The 17,121-nt window shown below is 33.7% G+C and overlaps 2 protein-coding genes across 4 annotated transcripts; both read right to left on the bottom strand.

Annotated features, from left to right (window-relative positions):
- Positions 1-1,952: 1,952 nt before the first annotated feature.
- LOC122579880 lies at positions 1,953-6,121 on the bottom strand. Its single transcript, XM_043752144.1, has 4 exons — positions 4,463-6,121; positions 3,558-3,704; positions 3,060-3,176; positions 1,953-2,866 (listed from the first exon to the last, which is right to left on the bottom strand). The coding sequence occupies exons 1-4, from the start codon at positions 5,969-5,971 to the stop codon at positions 2,228-2,230; spliced, it is 2,412 nt and encodes an 803-aa protein (XP_043608079.1). The 5' UTR covers positions 5,972-6,121; the 3' UTR covers positions 1,953-2,227.
- Positions 6,122-9,453: 3,332 nt separating this feature from the next.
- LOC122600649 (peroxisomal acyl-coenzyme A oxidase 1-like) lies at positions 9,454-16,046 on the bottom strand. 3 transcript variants are annotated; one of them, XM_043773402.1, is made up of 15 exons: positions 15,894-16,033; positions 15,579-15,740; positions 14,999-15,107; positions 14,816-14,877; positions 14,435-14,644; positions 13,847-13,934; positions 13,571-13,733; positions 13,168-13,366; positions 12,877-13,074; positions 12,343-12,474; positions 11,892-12,009; positions 11,533-11,643; positions 11,349-11,418; positions 10,898-11,081; positions 9,454-9,996 (listed from the first exon to the last, which is right to left on the bottom strand). In XM_043773402.1, exons 2-15 carry the CDS (start codon positions 15,705-15,707, stop codon positions 9,787-9,789), a joined length of 1,983 nt encoding a protein of 660 aa, XP_043629337.1. In that variant the 5' UTR covers positions 15,708-15,740; positions 15,894-16,033; the 3' UTR covers positions 9,454-9,786. The 3 variants fall into 3 exon arrangements, with proteins under 3 accessions (XP_043629337.1, XP_043629344.1, XP_043629352.1); XM_043773409.1 differs by lacking the exon at positions 15,894-16,033 and having other exon boundaries at positions 15,579-15,832; XM_043773417.1 differs by lacking the exon at positions 9,454-9,996 and having other exon boundaries at positions 10,988-11,080; positions 11,347-11,418; positions 15,894-16,046.
- Positions 16,047-17,121: the final 1,075 nt, after the last annotated feature.

Raw genomic sequence — 17,121 nt, 5'->3', positions numbered from 1 at the left:
ATAGATAGCCAGAAAAGTAGTATTATGCCGATGATGATATCGTTGAACAGTTAGGTTGTCGGTGTTACGTTAGATGGGTGATGATGATACAAAATGCTCGTAAAAAATGAGACTCGGATGATCCAGGGAATATCTTGGTGGGGTAAACCTTTGGGTTGGCAGCCATGACGTCTTCGACTTCCGAATTCCTGACCCCCAAACTCTGAGCCCAAGTCTATATTTTATATAAAAAAAAAACCGGTCACTTTTATACATTTTCCGTTAACCTTGTCACTTTTATATATTGTCCGGTCACTTTTATATATTTTCCGGCATTGGCATTTTGGTAAGTTTTGGCTAGTTTTGTTGCACTACACCACCACTTTTAACTACTTTTTGGCAAGAATTGACTAGCTTTTGGCAAATATACGTGGCGATATACGATTGGCTAGAAAAGAGCCAAAAACAAGCCAATTTGTCAATGTTTGGCTCTGCACCCTTATCCCTAATGGAATGATTGATTGCAGCCAAAAAATTAACCAACAACATGTGATAGTGATTTCACTCAAGTTAAGTGCATAACAGTTTCACCTTCACTTCCCCCTTTATATTATTGTCTAAACATATTGGTTGAATATAGGGGCTGGGGCTTTTTTTTCAACTTTTTTCCTACGAGCTTTTACTTTAAAGACTTTTTGAGGCTTTTAGGAATTTTTCGATGTTGGGTTTTTAAATTATTATGTATTACCAAACAGGGCTATAATTTTCAAAATAGCTTATTTTTAAAAGCTAAGAACTTTTAAGCCTTTAAAAACCTATAAAATTCTCTTGCCAAATAGACCCTAAGACTAGTCAAAGGCAATTTCCACAACCAAGTTTGAATGATCATGATCTACTATAGTATGCCTTAATATTGATGTATGTTGTAATGTCATGTAATTTAGCATATACTTTTTATTTATTAATTTTAATAAAGTTAAATCGACATCAACATTTTTACGAGGAGCGTAAGCTCACCAGGCTAAAAAAAGTCAAACCTCAACCAGGTAGTATTAGCGGCGATGTCGCCGCTAATACTGCGGGCCCCCATGTCCTTAATGGTAAATCTGGCAGAGAAAAAAGCGGGGGCCCTGTCAGTGTCAGAGTATTAGCGGCGACGTCGCCGCAAATACCTTGGTCGAGTTGACTTTTGTCTGATGGTGTTACCTTGTGCCTTCCATTTTTATCTTTCGTCTTTAGTAAAAGAGAATTCAAACTAAAGTTTTTTAAAGAAGTATGTCACCTGACAGCAACACCCTTTATTTCACGAACACTCCGTCCAACATAAACACCAAGAAGAAATTAAATTCATTTTCCCCACGATTAATGAAATTATTGGGGAGGTATCTCGAGACACCTAAGTTCCATTTCCAATTATTCTCGTAATTTAGAAATAGGAGTCTTCAACAAAAAAAAAAGGTATATTCTAGTTCGGATCAAACAAGTTACGGAGTATTTATCTGGTAGAACTATAACTATAAAAACAAAGCTAAAAGAGTAAAAGGTGATGAAATGAGACTGTGATCAATGCAAGCTGGGCAGCGAGACCAGCTGAGCTGCTGGTGCATTTACTTATGACAAGGTTGTACATGCTGAGGAAATCTAGACAGAATTGGCTAAACCTGATCAGTGATAAAAATGGTTAGGACTTAGGACAGCACTAGCCCAGGCCCATTACAGTTTTCTTTTTTTGAAAAGTGAATTTCGCTTGAAACTTCGTGTCGCGATTCGACAGCAAAAAGTCTAGCATACGTTGTCTTAACCGGGTTCGCGCTAGAGAGCTCCCTCGAATTTAAAATGTCTATTTCAAATACCCATTACAGTTTTCTACCTGAACACTTGGGAACATATAGCATTTATTGTTAGCTAATCTCATTTTTCTGGAAACGGCAGGATTGTTAACTAATCTAGTCTAGTTTGCACTTCCTTCACAGTGAATGAAAAGAATCCAGTCGAGCCATATCATAGTTTGATTATTCTTGATTAGAAATATCGTATCTCAAATATATAAAAATATTTAACGACAAAGTAGAAATTTACAGAGGATGCTAAACCCGAAAATCTCCCCTTTCAAACACGTATCAGATTCAAAGACTTGAAAAACAAACTGCACATTTCTATTCTTGAAAAAAACAAATGAACTATGTGACTTTCGCACCGAAATAACATTTTGAGTTAGACAACCTGAAAAGGTGAGACCATCCCTCAGTCAGACCAAATGGAACTTGGAAAACATTCTCTTGAGCGCACTAAATGCAATGGCAATAAGTACCACCGTCAATATTTTCTTCGAAGCCAACGCTCTCAAATTCACCCTCATACCATGTTCTCGCATGAACTTCAGACACTCCCTACACAATGAGATCAGCCATGACCAAAATGTGATCAGACACGAGCGAAGAGCACCCAATACCAACCTCAAGGTATCCTTAGGTCCATCAACACTGGTATCTGCATCACCAGAAACCTCTACATAGGACCATGTAGTGGGACCCACATGACCATTTTCCCGTGGATTCAGCCCGAGAATATCATTTAGCCACCCAGATAATTTTACAAGTAGATTGGCCAGCCAAGCCACCTCATCATGCGAAATTGGTCTCTTCATCCAATCACCCTTGTACCTTATGTCTCTTCTAGGGCGGTTCGCAGCAGTTCTAGGACTGAATACATCATGATGTGATATTCCGAATTGTTTGCTTCCCTCTGAAATGCTTGAAGATCTTATGAAACTGCCGCCAAATAAACATCCCATCTGGGCCTTTAGGGAACTTAAAAGTATTAGGTTGTTAGTAAGGTTGTCATGTGAGATAACTTGAAGCTCAGACTCGGCACGCAGAGCAAGAAGCTGCAGTGTAAATGCAACAAAAATGAAGACCTAAAAACTGAACTTAACAAGACCTTTTCCCCATTTCTTTCTTTTCAAAAGTTACAATCCCATCTCAATTCTCAAGCAAAACACATTAGGTGTTATTGTGTTGATACCCATTATTAATGTATTATATGAACAATGTAGCAAGAACAGGGGAAAGTCAAAATACCTGAAGAAGTTGCTGCCCACCATCTTCACTTGTGCTGAATAGTTTCAAATCTTTATTCCAGTTCTCTTGCAAGAATGATCCATCAGCATTGGTTTCAGATAAGCCATCCTCCCAGTCCTAGTAGCACATCAAAAAGTCAAGGTCACTTAAATAAATGATACTACATGAAGTCAAGAGCCTTATAAGCCATCTACTGTACCAAAAAAAAAAGCCCGTATGATTCTACACAAAACTTCATGTGCTAAAACGAATAAACGACTGACAATTAGAAAAAAAGAAATCCACCAAATAGAACTTGAAGCCACAAATTATAGGTTGGTGGAACACTTTAAACTGATAAGAGAATATATATACATATACACACAAATTATATTAAACTAAATTTATATAGTTGTTAAGCACGAATCGCTAAGTAACTAGAATTGCATAAAGCTAGCTTTAATTCAGCAAGTCTACTCAATAGCTTTTTGAACAAGTGAATTTGTAATATAAATTTACCTGCAACTGTTCACGAATAGAAGGTACAAATCTGTATAATGAATTGAGGGTTGACTTGGATGACCCTGCTGGAGTGGAATGAAATACAGTGTCTACGTTTCTTATCAGGTCCACAAGTTCCTTGGACGATGTTAATACGTTTACTACCTGCAGAGGGCAGCCCAAAACAGATATTTGCTGAAATTAAAATTATGTTTAACTTTGAATCTTAGCTGTGCATATCAGTTACCATACATTTCCTAATCATGCATAATATTTTCATATAACTTCCATCCCGTAACGGCGAACTCAATAGAATGCACAAAGAGACCAAGGTTACAAATTGAGTACTTCAAAAAGTATAAAAATGTTGATTTAACATATAGTTTGGAATAAAGAACTTATCGCCGTCATACTTATTGCATATGTTTATATAGAATTATTACCCTAAAACATATTACTCCATGAAGTTTTAACCTTCTTCATCAGTTCATTGACAAAACCATGGCTTATGCATTTGCCACGAATAGTTCAACTTCGTCAATTTTTACTCAAGGTTGTAGCTACTACTAATTGGAAAGTCATGCTACGATATAGACTAATCAAAAACTGACCAGGCAATATGTAATTAAAGAACTCTTTCTTCAAACCAGATCAAAAGTACTAAGTTACCACTGAACATGTATTTTGTCGATATAAATCTTCAAATAAATAGAACCTAAATATCATAAATCAAAAGTATTATTTCGAGCCTTAAACAAAGTAACAAACAGCCAAACAGGAACTTCATTTCATCCATATAAGGAAATTAATTCAAAAGATAACAAATAGCTAAACTAGTTTATTAATAAATTCACAAGAATTCAGCAGTTTCACAAAACAACATGCAATAATTATAATGGCAGAATAATGAGAAGTCGACAAACCTTGGATACCATCTGCACTATAACTTCTGGATCAGTGTGAATGAATTTATGAGCAAACCCGATAAAGTGCATAACCAAAGAACTGTAGAAAAGGTAGTTTGATAACACAAAGCCTGACCAAGAGGATGAATATTCCCGCGGTTGAGATGTCTCAACCGCCTTCATAGAATCTCTCTTCAAACTATTTGTGTTCGTATCAAGCTCTGAAAACCCATCCAAACTATTAACCCATGGTTCCATATAGTTAACCCAAAGGGAGAACACCTGAGAAACATTCTTCACAGAAGCTTCCACTGGGCAAAACAAAAACGCTCTCAAGATATATCTATAAAGTGGCCTCTGGATACAAGAGTTCCAATAGGCAATCGATCCCAAACCAGAAAACATATCCCTATACTTCATATCAACAGAACCCGTCCCCCTCCACATAGTAGCTTTACCAAGTTCCACCTGATCACTCCCCTCAACACTACTCGGAACCAAACATGAATGGAAATACTTCACAAACACATTGACAAACTCACCCAACCCTGCCGCCGGTGGCACTTCAGCTAAAACCGATCTTAGAGGAAGCACAACACCAAACGACTTACACAACTTAACAGGTAAAGGGGAGAAATCATTTTCCACTATCCAAAAATGTATAAGCGTGTTAACAAAAAACTCTGCATTCTCAAGAACCAAACTATCATAACTGGAAGAGTAATGCAACAACGAACTCCTGTAAGGCGACTGAGCATTCAAGTCACTCAACGGCACAAAAAAAACAAGGTAAGCACGCAATAGCCTAACATACAAACCACCAGCCTCACCATCCTTGCGCTCATTTCCACCTCTTTTACCAGCACTACCAAACACAGGAATCGACTTATAAGCCCAACTTTCCAACCTAAAACGTTTACTAACACTAACATTGTTACTATCCGCGACATTACTATCATAACGACTTTTGGAAACCGGATAATAAGCAAACCAAAATAAATAATATTCCAATATATTTAACTGAATTTGGTAGGGAACTTCATCACTTAATCTACCTTTAAACAAAGGACATAAATCAGACAACACAACACACTGTCTACTATTCTGTAACGTAATCCGAAACCATTCCGGTAAGCGTTCACTCGGAAAAACATATTTAACAAGAGATAACCTATCAACAGCAGTAATAGAATTCATTAACACACTATCAGGAGCTAAAAGTTTGAAAATCTTACTAGAGATATCAGAACCGTTGACGGAAGCTACAATATCAATCCAGCCGTTACCGTTACCGTTAGGGTTTTGAAATTGAGGTTTTTGTTCATCGAAACCGAATATTTTACAAATTAGGGTTGGAAACGTGACGGAGAAGAACCATCGGGACTGGTCGGGCGAGTGTTTGAGAAGGAAGGATTCGATATCGTCGCACGCGGCGGCGATTAGTTCCGGCGTTGAAGCGGCGGCGATGGTGGCGGCGAGGTCGGCGGATTTTGATTGCGCGTCTGTTGCGTAAGTATGAGAAATCATTTTTTGTGAAGTATAGTAGTAGAAGAAATTATAGAGATAGAAAGTGTGTATGTATATGTTGGTGGAGGATTCCAGTTATTTAGGGGAGAAAAAGAGGAGAGAAAGAGTGAAGGGGGGATTTTGAAGATTTAAATGGCGGGGACGGGGATGAAAGAAGATTGAAGAAGTGTGTGTGTGTAGTCAGTACGTGTTGTTATAACCGTGGATCTTGTGATTGTGATGAGTGTGGTTCCATAAAATATTCGTATTTTTAACGTAACCGACTCATAATATTTGGATGGGATAAAATATATGGAAAAACCATGCTATGTGGCAAGAAATTTTTCTTTTTTATAAATTTTTTTTGTACGTGACAATGAACAATATTTTGGACTTGTATGTATGTGTGAATATGTTGAAGAAAACTTCGTGTAAATCGATTTGAGGTTTAATTTGTTGTTTTATTTCGGTTATTATAACATTTGTCAAATATATATTATATTTTTTAACATTAAATAATTTGATTCCTTTTACATATTTAATTCCAATGATTTAGAAGAAATCCATTTTTTTCAAAAAAAACTCTGTTTTGTTAGTATTTCAATTAATCACAACAAAATTCAAACCAAAAACTTTCGAACGTTTAATGAAGAAAACCACCCTTTGATTTTTATTATTGATTTTAAAAAAAAAAACATGAAAAAAAAAAATCTAATCATAGTTTTCATAAAAATAAAATAAAAATAAAAAACATTATTTTTCACCGAGAAGTTAAAAAACACTTTTTTTTTTTTTTATTGTTTCATTTTTCATTAAATTTTAAAAAACATCAATTTATATTAACTTTTCCCTTATGCCCTTGTTCTTGTCCCTGCCATCTCCATCTCCACCTCGCCCCAACTTATATTTAATTAAGTATATTAGAATATATTTGTTAGTATGTAAAATACATAATAGTATTTTTAAGTTTTGAATGCGTTTTTAAAATTTTTATTTTTATTTCTTAAAGATGAAAAAGTGAAAAACTCCTTCTATTTTCTAAGAAAATTAAAAATGAAGTTGTGTTAGTTTCAAGATCTATTGATGGTTGGTAACGTTTGACAAATAATAATGACGATATAATAATAGTGAAAGTAAAGAGAATATTAGACATTTTTATATTGATAAACTAAGTTGCGTTACTTTTTTAAAATTTAACATATATATATACATAAATATATATAGGATTTTTTTACCCGCACGATGTACGGTGCTTTAAAAATATGCTCAATAAAGTGAGATTTGAGTTAAACTTGCTTAAAAAAACATTTAATGAAACACTTAATATGTAAACAAATGAGTTAATGAAATGGATCAATAATGATCATAAAAAACATATGAACGAACAATCTATTTAGTTTCACTTAATTAAATTAGCAATAACGTATTCATCATCCAATCATTAAACTAATTGTTATATACACTTGTTTTGAACTAAATCTTCGTCTACCATCATAATATTTTTCTCATCATCACAATGAAAAATTGTATTGTTAAAAAACAAAAGAAAAAAGAGATTATATTAACCATTATCATAAAATTCAAAAAAAGATTAAAGAATTAAACCAAAAATTGTACATAATTTCCATAGTGATATAAACGAAAGAATTAACATAACTCTTTCAGAAAGTTATGATATTATACAAAGCTCTTAACTCATATAAGATGAATATAATTTAGTGGTGATAAAAAAGCTTATAAACTTTAAATATTGCCACTAATGATTAATGCGATGAGAGTTCCAACTAACCAACGACTTGAACAAACTTTCATATAATCACTATAAAAAAACGAAAAGATTCTCATATAAATGTTGAATAAAAAAGATAATGAAATATCATTAGCTATAGACGTGATTTTTTAAACTAAAGAGAAGATATCATTTTATTTAATGAGAAGATCTTAGATTCTTACAATATATATATATATATTTATTTTAACATATATACGTTCATTTGTTTTCTAATTAAATATATAGTTTATTTAAAGAAAAATATGGAGTTAACACATAGGATAAAATCTTATGTAGCAATTTTTCAAATTAGTTTTAGATTGCAAGATGACTTTAAAATGTTTGGTTAACTATTGTTTTATAAGAGTTATAGATATGAGAAAAGGAAATATAAGGTTGTCCTATACCTAAGCTTAGGTGTAGAACCCCTCATATACTAATATTTTGTTATATCTTGTTTAATAAATAAATGTCTGAAACCCCTTGATTTTTATGGTTTAAAAAAATTAATATGTGAGTGTTCCACACCGAAACTTAGATACTCGACAGCCTTATATTACCATCCCCTATGTAAATTATTATTTTGTATGTTTTCTAATTGTTGTTATTTTAGTAATATAAGATAATTTATGCATGTTGGCAACCTATGATTCACCGAAACTCCAAACAGGTAGGCGTACCTGTTTCCGAAACTCCATGGAAACGTTTCCGCATACGAAACACGTATGAAACGTCTCCTTGAATTTTCTATAGATACTGAAACGTTTCTTTGAAGTTTCCATACCGTTTTTAACTAATATCAAGGTTTTAATGGGTTTTTTCTATTCCCCAAACCCAAACAGGCTATATTATATACAATTTGATTAACATTAAATTTCTTCTATTCCAAAACCAATTATTAAACACTAAACATTCAATGAGTACTCACTAATCAAACATATATTATACAGTTATATATATACAATTACACATAATCTCTCAATTCTCAAGTCTTTCTCTATAAAAAAAATCGATATAATTTTTATTTCTATATTTTTGTATTGCCGTACCTGTATCCTGAAATTTTTAGTTTTGCCGTTCCCTAGTTCCCGTATCGTTCCCGTACCACTTTGACGTACCTGTTTCGGTGCTACATAGTTGGCAACAATAAGCGTTTGAGTAGTTAACTTGCTAATTAACCATATGACCATAGTACTCATCTGGGCACAAACCATATGACCATAGTATTCATCTGGGCACAAACATGCACATTACAGTAGCAGCTAAAATGCTGATTACAATGTTTATGTTTAGTTGGTCATATTGGCATGCCTCATGTAAGAACCCTTAAAGCCGAACATCTTAAAAATCGGATCCTAAACACAAATTGTTGAAATCAGGATCTAAACAAGAATTAGGTGATGTCAAAACAGGACGGAATGGTCAAATCCAATTACTCAGATTAAATCTCTCTCGCAGTCTCACGTGTGTTTTAATTGATAACAAAAACACAATTTCATGAGAACTTTTAACATCAAAAGATGATAACAATATATGTAAAACATCCTAAATTTGGACTTCTGGTCGTTTACATATTAGATGTTACATGTTAAAAGACATCATTAGTATAGATCAATCGGCCGCAAGATCTTTAAATAAAAAAAAAACAAGGACATTATCTTAGCAATCATGCTCAAAATCAGTACTATAACATATCAACACCACCAACATTAATAAAAATGACAATGGGAAATAAAATCCAAAATGAAAGCCCATATTAATATTATTAGACGGTCTCTTTTAAGGGAAAAATATAATAATATTCATTAAGAATAGTAACATATAATATATAAACCACAACACCATTGTTTCTACTCGTTCGACATTTTGATACATGATCAATTATGCAACATTGCTCACCACGTATAGATATAAGGGTTACACCCGATATTACTCTTGCCGAATAATAGCGACCTTTTTTAAAATACCTAAAGCTGTAACTTTTTTTAACACTTGCTGAGAGCGGTTTAATACCTAAAGCTGTAACTTTTTTTAACACTTGCTGAGCGGTTCAGCCATTGCTCTTCTATAGCTTAGCAGAGTGTAACTTCTGCTTCAGCATTGGTTGAACATACTGGTGAAAGCCATCAATCACATCTGAATCATTAAGCGGATCTTTCCAAGCAGCTTCATAGAGTTTTGGATACACGTTCCCATCATAACGACCAAGAATTGAACCAAGGTAATGATCCGTGTAGCTGAATGAATCAACCAATGCAATGGCATTTGGACGGACCTAATGGGGATTGTAATTTTCATAGTCAGCGAAACATAAGAAGACATCTTAAATACAATGATTATGGATCTAAAAAACCAATGCATTGCATATTACCACATATTTAGTAAGAGGTTCCTTTGACACATTTAAAATTGCCACGTTTGACATCTAAGATACATTTCAGTAAAGACGGTAAAAATGACCTTATGGATACACTGGCTGTCATACCTACGTGATAAAACATGCCAACAAGTTTGACTAAGTAACTGGTCAAAGAGGCACATCACAATTTCAAAACATCCCAACAAGGAGTCTACCTACTTAAAAGAGATTGAAATTGCTACAGGGATCTTCAAATTTGCATTTTGAAAGTGATTATGTGATACCAGATAAACAGAATTGGGTAATCAACTGTGATAAACAGAACGTAGATTAATTTTTGGAGGTGTTACTGTTGTTTCAAGTTGTAATAATCAAGTAATCAAATATTTGATATGAGAGCTTGGTAACTGATTAAATAAAAAACTTATAAATAGAATGGGGTAAAACAACATTTATAAGAAGAAAAAGTAAAGAAACATTTTGTTAGATGAGATAACCAAATATGTAACTTTACTTCATCTCCGATAACCAATCTTGTGCAACTAGCAGATAAACTATTTGCCGTTAGAAAAAATTAGTAGACATACTATTCAAATATGTTTGATTTGACTTTAATAATCATAAACAAAATTTGTTTATCTGAATAACTATTAACATATATATATATATAAATAATTAATAAATAATAAATAATAAATAACTAATTTAAGATTCCCCGAGAAGGAAATGCACTATGAAATCATCAGACAGATAGTAAAAAGATACTTTTACACTGCAAGTATATTAGGGAAGAAAATATAGAACTTCGATGACTAACCTTAGAGTACAAAGTTCTGAGTTGCTCATTAGCAAGAGAGGCCTGTTTAGGTGAAAGATAGCCGGTGGACAAGAAATCACCCTGGTGCTTGTGAAGAAGATGCAAGGCATACACATAGCACAGCACCTCTAATGATTGTTTGACTCCCTTTCCATGGATCTCTTGTTTCAATTTCTCAAAAAACCTGCAACATAAAAAAAGCTTAGCACATTGATCAAATGAAAGCAAAAATGGAAGCATGGCTGATGTCAAATACCATCAAATCATCAACTAGAGGTGGCAATATAGAGCCATCTATTTACGTTAAAGATTAAAGGATTATTGAACAAGAATTTCGCAGTATTTGAATAAGAAAGCGTTTTAGGTCAACCCATCCCAAACCCATTCAAACAAAAACTACCCACATCCATCATCCATGTCAAACCCCATCATTATTTTTTAATAACCTTACTTGGACACAACAATTAATTGGCAGTGAGCAACTGCTGCCTCAACTAAATCAGCTGCTAGTTCTGCAAAACCTGTAGTAGCATGTAGACATGAATTTATAGTCATTATAGCTAGACCTTAACTTGTATGACAAAAAAAAAAAAAAAAGTTTTCTGGCAAACAATAATTATCGAAGTCAAAAGTACCTTCTTCTGGATTTTCAAACTTGGCTATCTGCTGAGCGCACCGAACAGACATTCTAGCAGCCCTTGCCTCAAATGCTTCCACTATTGCATCGGGGTTTAGCCACTCCTTAGCTGCACCATTGTGATTAATTAAGCCATTAGATATCATAACTCTATTATCCAACAATTAGAAGATAAGTACCAACTAATATGTATTATTTAGTTTATGAATGTGTCAACTAATCAAAAACAAGTTACAGAGTTATTTCAAGAAGACGACTAACCAGTTTGAATAACGACCAACTAATATATACTCGTTTTATTTGGTTTATGTATATGTCAAAAACAGGTCTCAGAGTTATTTCAAGAAGAACACTAACCAGTTTGAACGCTGCAACTATTTTGCATCAGAGCTGCCACTCGCCCCATATAAGCTGTTGTACCAACTGGTTTTTTGTGTCCCAATTCTGAGACTGTCTTCACAAGAAACCTTGCTACCTATAAAGTTTCAAAAGAGCATGGAGTCATAACATGGATAAATCGGTTCTGATAAGAGCATTATCTGTAAGTAGCAAGATGGGTGGGTAAGATAATGAATCAAAACAGATTCAGGTTATAACAAGTCATTTTTAGTATAGCTTTCGACTAGCTCGGCTCAATTGAACCAACCCCCTTCTAGCTAAAACTTTAATTTGACCAGGTTGTGGTAAATATATGAAAATTCCATGATCGCCCACCTTATCAGAAACTATGTTGATTCTACCCCTTCTAACACTTTATACTTTCTTTGAATCGTAGAGACCCACATTTGACACAACACAAATCAAATACCTGTAGCATCAGGACAACATTGTCCCCTTCATATGTACAAGCAGGAATGTAAACTGCAAAGAGTTCAGGAAGCCCACTACTAACAAGGTAGCCATGACCACCACATAGTTTTCGACATTCTTCAATTCCATCCTGGTAAAAAAAAAAATGCACAAAACAAATTAAGCTAAGAGGTGAGTGACAAATAAAGAAGATTAAACAGTTATCAAATGCCATGTTGCTGCTTATTTTTAAAAGACCCATAGCATAGACAGGCATACACCGCCTCTCTCAACAGTACGAAGTATCATCTTTTTAATGAACGACAAAATCACATTCAAAGGGGTAAAGCATGCCCAGTAACAGGCAGTAACTGGAGTAGGCACTTGAAGGAGGCCTAGTTACTAACTGTATGACCAAAAAACTATCAACCAGATGAGATTTTTTACTTTGAAACCAAAGTACCAAACACACCTTACAATACATAAAGACGTAAACACACTACCCTAGCAAATACATCTTATATATTAGTGTTTGCCGGCAAACAGAACTCACAGCTGTTGCGGTAGTTGTCAAGGACTTCAATCCTGCAGTACATGCATGAGCCTCAGGCAAAGTTGAGAAGTCATTAGCTGCTAATCTTTGCTTCACATCCATGTACAACCATTTCAACCATTCGCCTACAAACCTGAAGGCATAAGCAGAAGCCAGCAGAGGAAAGAGTCGACTTTGCTGAGTTCTATAGTCAATCACCTAAAGAGGAAACAAAATGATTATTTAATGATTCTATAAACGGATCTACAGACCGATATAACACTAAGGAAAAAACTCATGCTTTTAAATAACCTGGGTCTCAGGTCCACCATTACGTGACCCAAACTGTCTGCGAACAGCACTGTATCTTGTAGCAATACAAACTGCACGAGATAAAGCCTTGGAAGCATCAGCCACAATTGTCTGCCTAACATACACCATGGTTCCATATATGAGTTGTCGAGGAACATCAGATTGCATGATCTTTCCATCCCTTGTAACTTGCGACACCCTGGGTGAATTCAAGAATAAGATAACCAGCGCCAATTATGTGAAATAAAACAATCATGATAAGATGAGATACAGGTAATAGAAAGGCCGTGAAAGGCACTCTTTGACTGTACTTCTACAGTGCTACTATTTGAGAAATTCTAACTGGAGGAAATTGATTCATAAATAACCAAAAAACATATAACATATATTAGTATAATGTCACCTCATCAGCATCTGATCCCTGGGGATACGCACATAATTAAATCTTAAAACACCATTGTCCATGGTGTTATACGCGCCATTTCCAAACTTCAACCCAATATCGCCAACAGTGATACCAGGAAGAGGTGAGTGATCCTCCAAGCTCCGTAATTGGACAATAAAACCTTCAAGAAATTATTACAGTTGTAACGGATAACTTAGTCTTTTATCAGAAAATGATGAAATTTTTAAAATCACAGAACTAATATGAGGATATAAAATGGTATTCCGTACAAACCATGAACTCCATGGAATTGACCACCTACTATGAGGCGAGCATAGACAACAGCATGTGTTGACAGTTTACCCAATCCACCAGGCCACCACTGTAAACATCAAAAAGACAATGAGAACAAAAGCAGAAATTGAGTTAAGAAAATAAGTCCAAATACATGTCAGAATAGCAAAAGAGTTGGCCATTTTGACCTACTTACTTATACATTGACCAATTCAAGATATATCTGAATTCTCCAACGGGTCAAAAGCATATAATACAATAACTCATAAGGAAATGATCGAATGGGTCGACCGTCACCCACATAGCATTTTTTATTGATTAAATCTATGAAATAGCTTCACTAAAAAATATAAATATTTTTTGGAATAATATAGCAAATACTGTATATTCATGTATGACAAACCAATAATTTAGAGATCTTATTAGAGCTTTAGATCAAAATATCTTTCTACGGTCACTGACCAGACCCATAGCCAAAAACACACATTTTGACACAAACCTGCTACTCAACCACTTTGCCCGCCCATTTTTGCTACCTCTAATGCTAGCATTTGCATTTTCTACTCTAGCACTAAGAAAATTACTCACCTTGCTTGATGTTAAAGTAGGACTGTGCACGACAAACTCATCCGTTTGGGGATCAAACGTTGCAGTTGTTTCAAGACCCTGCACATTGGAACCATGACCAAGTTCTGTTTGTGCATAACAGCCAATTATTTGCATCTTTTTGGCCAATGGCAGCCATTTCTTTTGCTGTTCCTCAGTGCCTTGTCCTTCAATAGCCGGGATGAACATTCCCTGAGGAATCACAAGACAACAGTCCGTGAACAACAATGATACACCTCATTACACAATTTTTTTACTACTGAACATGAAAGTCACCCTCTAACAGAAATACAAAAGCAGTACACTTGTCATTGGAAATTCAGTTCTGCCAACACGGCTACAATTTTGAAATGATGAACTTACCCAATGAAGATCAGTGTAAGCAGGTTCATCAATATAAAGTCGTAACCATTTGGCCTCTTCCTCTGAAATACAATAATAAGGAAGTACATAATCAACTAAAAACAATGAAACCATACAGCTAAAAAAACCAGACTCTAAGTCAAAACAGGTTCGTAATCGTGCAGATTTAACTTAAAAGATTACCAGACAGACGAAGATCAACGATGAGCTTCCAGGCATATGCTGATTTCCTAAGAGTGTTCTTCAACAACTCTTTCCTAGGTAGCATAGGCCTCGTAAACTTCTCAAAGGCCTGCAAACAACAATATGCAATATATAATAAACCGTAAACATACTACAATTGGTGGGAAAAAAACAGAAACTAGTCATTAAGGGGGAGGGGGGGACACTTTTCCAAAAAAGATTTGAAAAACAGAAAAAGCATTCAAATTTGTAGAAAAATAAAAGTCCACACTTCAATTGTATAAGAAAATTCATGATATATAAATTTAGCAATGACATAAAAAAAAAATTATAATAAAAATCCGTAGCTAAAGTCAGCCTAAATTTCATTCATTCAATAAATAAAAGAATTGAAACATACATTTAGCAATGATTAAAAGGAAAAATTAGAAAATCATACAGGATCATATAACAACAGTAACAAGATAAATAAATAAAAGTTCCTAAAAACAGAAACATTATATAAAACCCTAACATTTCAGTTAAATAATAACATTAACCAAAAAAAATGATATATATGTAAAAATGGAGAGATAGATACAGGATCATTAGCAACAAGTTTAGCCATGCGATCAGAAACTTCAAAATCTTGACGAGAACCAGCCCATGCTATTTTCATTGATTCTACATCGAATTCAGCTTTCTTCCTTTCATCACTCAAGTAATCCATTTCTTTCTCTCTTTTTTTGTTTATATCTTTTTCCTATAATCAAAATGTTAACTTGTACTCGTATTATATAAGGAAGGAAGAAAAATGTATGATCCAAATTAGGTCGGTTTTTATTGAATTTATTAATATTAATATTATTACCAAAAGTAAATAGATAGATATAGAAAGACAAAAAACTGGATATACCCGAATAAAAGTCTTTCTATCGGATATTATATTATTGGGATTCACACCAATATAGTGTGATTTACCTGAATTGATTTATATCAAAAAATATATATTTGTTTGTGTATCTATTGTTTTTATTGCGGATCGGTGGTTGTAATGGTAATGTGATGATTGAATAGATGACGAGTTTTAAATAGTCATGTTCGTTTTGTAAACTAGTGGCCGGTGTGGGCTATGTGTTCACACTTACACCCACACATACAAGCACGAGCACACAAATGAAGAAAAGTCAAAAAGGTCAACATGTGTTGATTGGATTATAGAAAAGGTTGTGAAAAACGGTTTAAGTAGAAAAAAAAAATAATTATTCCTCCTAACCAAATAACCTAATAATTTTCTTAATAATGACACATGAAAAAATTGAGGGCGTATTTAGAAAAGATAATTAGTGAATACCACATGTCACATTTTTAATGTATTAGGATGATTGTTATGTTATTTGGTTATGATGATTTATCATTTTCTAGTTGAAAATTATTAGTTTACTAATTAATCAACTCAAGTTCAACCCGTGTTAACTTATAAACGCTTTACTAATAAACCGAATAATAGGTAACTTTAAAATATGTTGTCATATTAAAATGTATTATAATAGCGTTAAATAAGTTGAAAAGTTGTGATAATTTATGTAAAAAATGAAAGTAAACGGAAACAAAAGTTGTGTAATCGTGGACACACGTTGAAACACATACGGTTGTAAAGGTAAAAAAGTAAAACCATATAGTTGTGGACACACGGTGAAACACATACGGTTTTGTAAAAGTAAAAAAGTAAAACCGTTACACGAAAATACATCATAGTTAAGGTGATTAAAATCTTACAGTAGACATTTAATAAAAATTTATATTAATGATATATAATTAGAAAAGGAAACATATTTTAGATTTTAAAATTAATAAAATATGATGATGTCATAATTAAATTTAAATGATGTGTTTTTAAAAATCCTATGTCATCACAATTTTACTTTATTTATATAATAGATAGATTACTTCCTTTTCAACAATTTTATCTTTTATTTTATTTTTTTATTTATTTTATAAGTAAAAAGGATGATCATTATCAATATTAAATATCGGCAGACTTTTCCTTTCAATGGATGTCTCTAATGTGAAATTTGAATATTTATTAGTGATGAACGTAAGACTAACACTTTCATCTATCGAGATATTGAAACAAGAACTCC

The sequence above is a fragment of the Erigeron canadensis genome, chromosome 1 (assembly GCF_010389155.1).
Source record: "Erigeron canadensis isolate Cc75 chromosome 1, C_canadensis_v1, whole genome shotgun sequence".
NCBI lineage: Eukaryota > Viridiplantae > Streptophyta > Magnoliopsida > Asterales > Asteraceae > Erigeron > Erigeron canadensis.
Note: the sequence above shows the minus strand (reverse complement) of the source record. Positions and strands in the feature narration are given on the sequence as shown.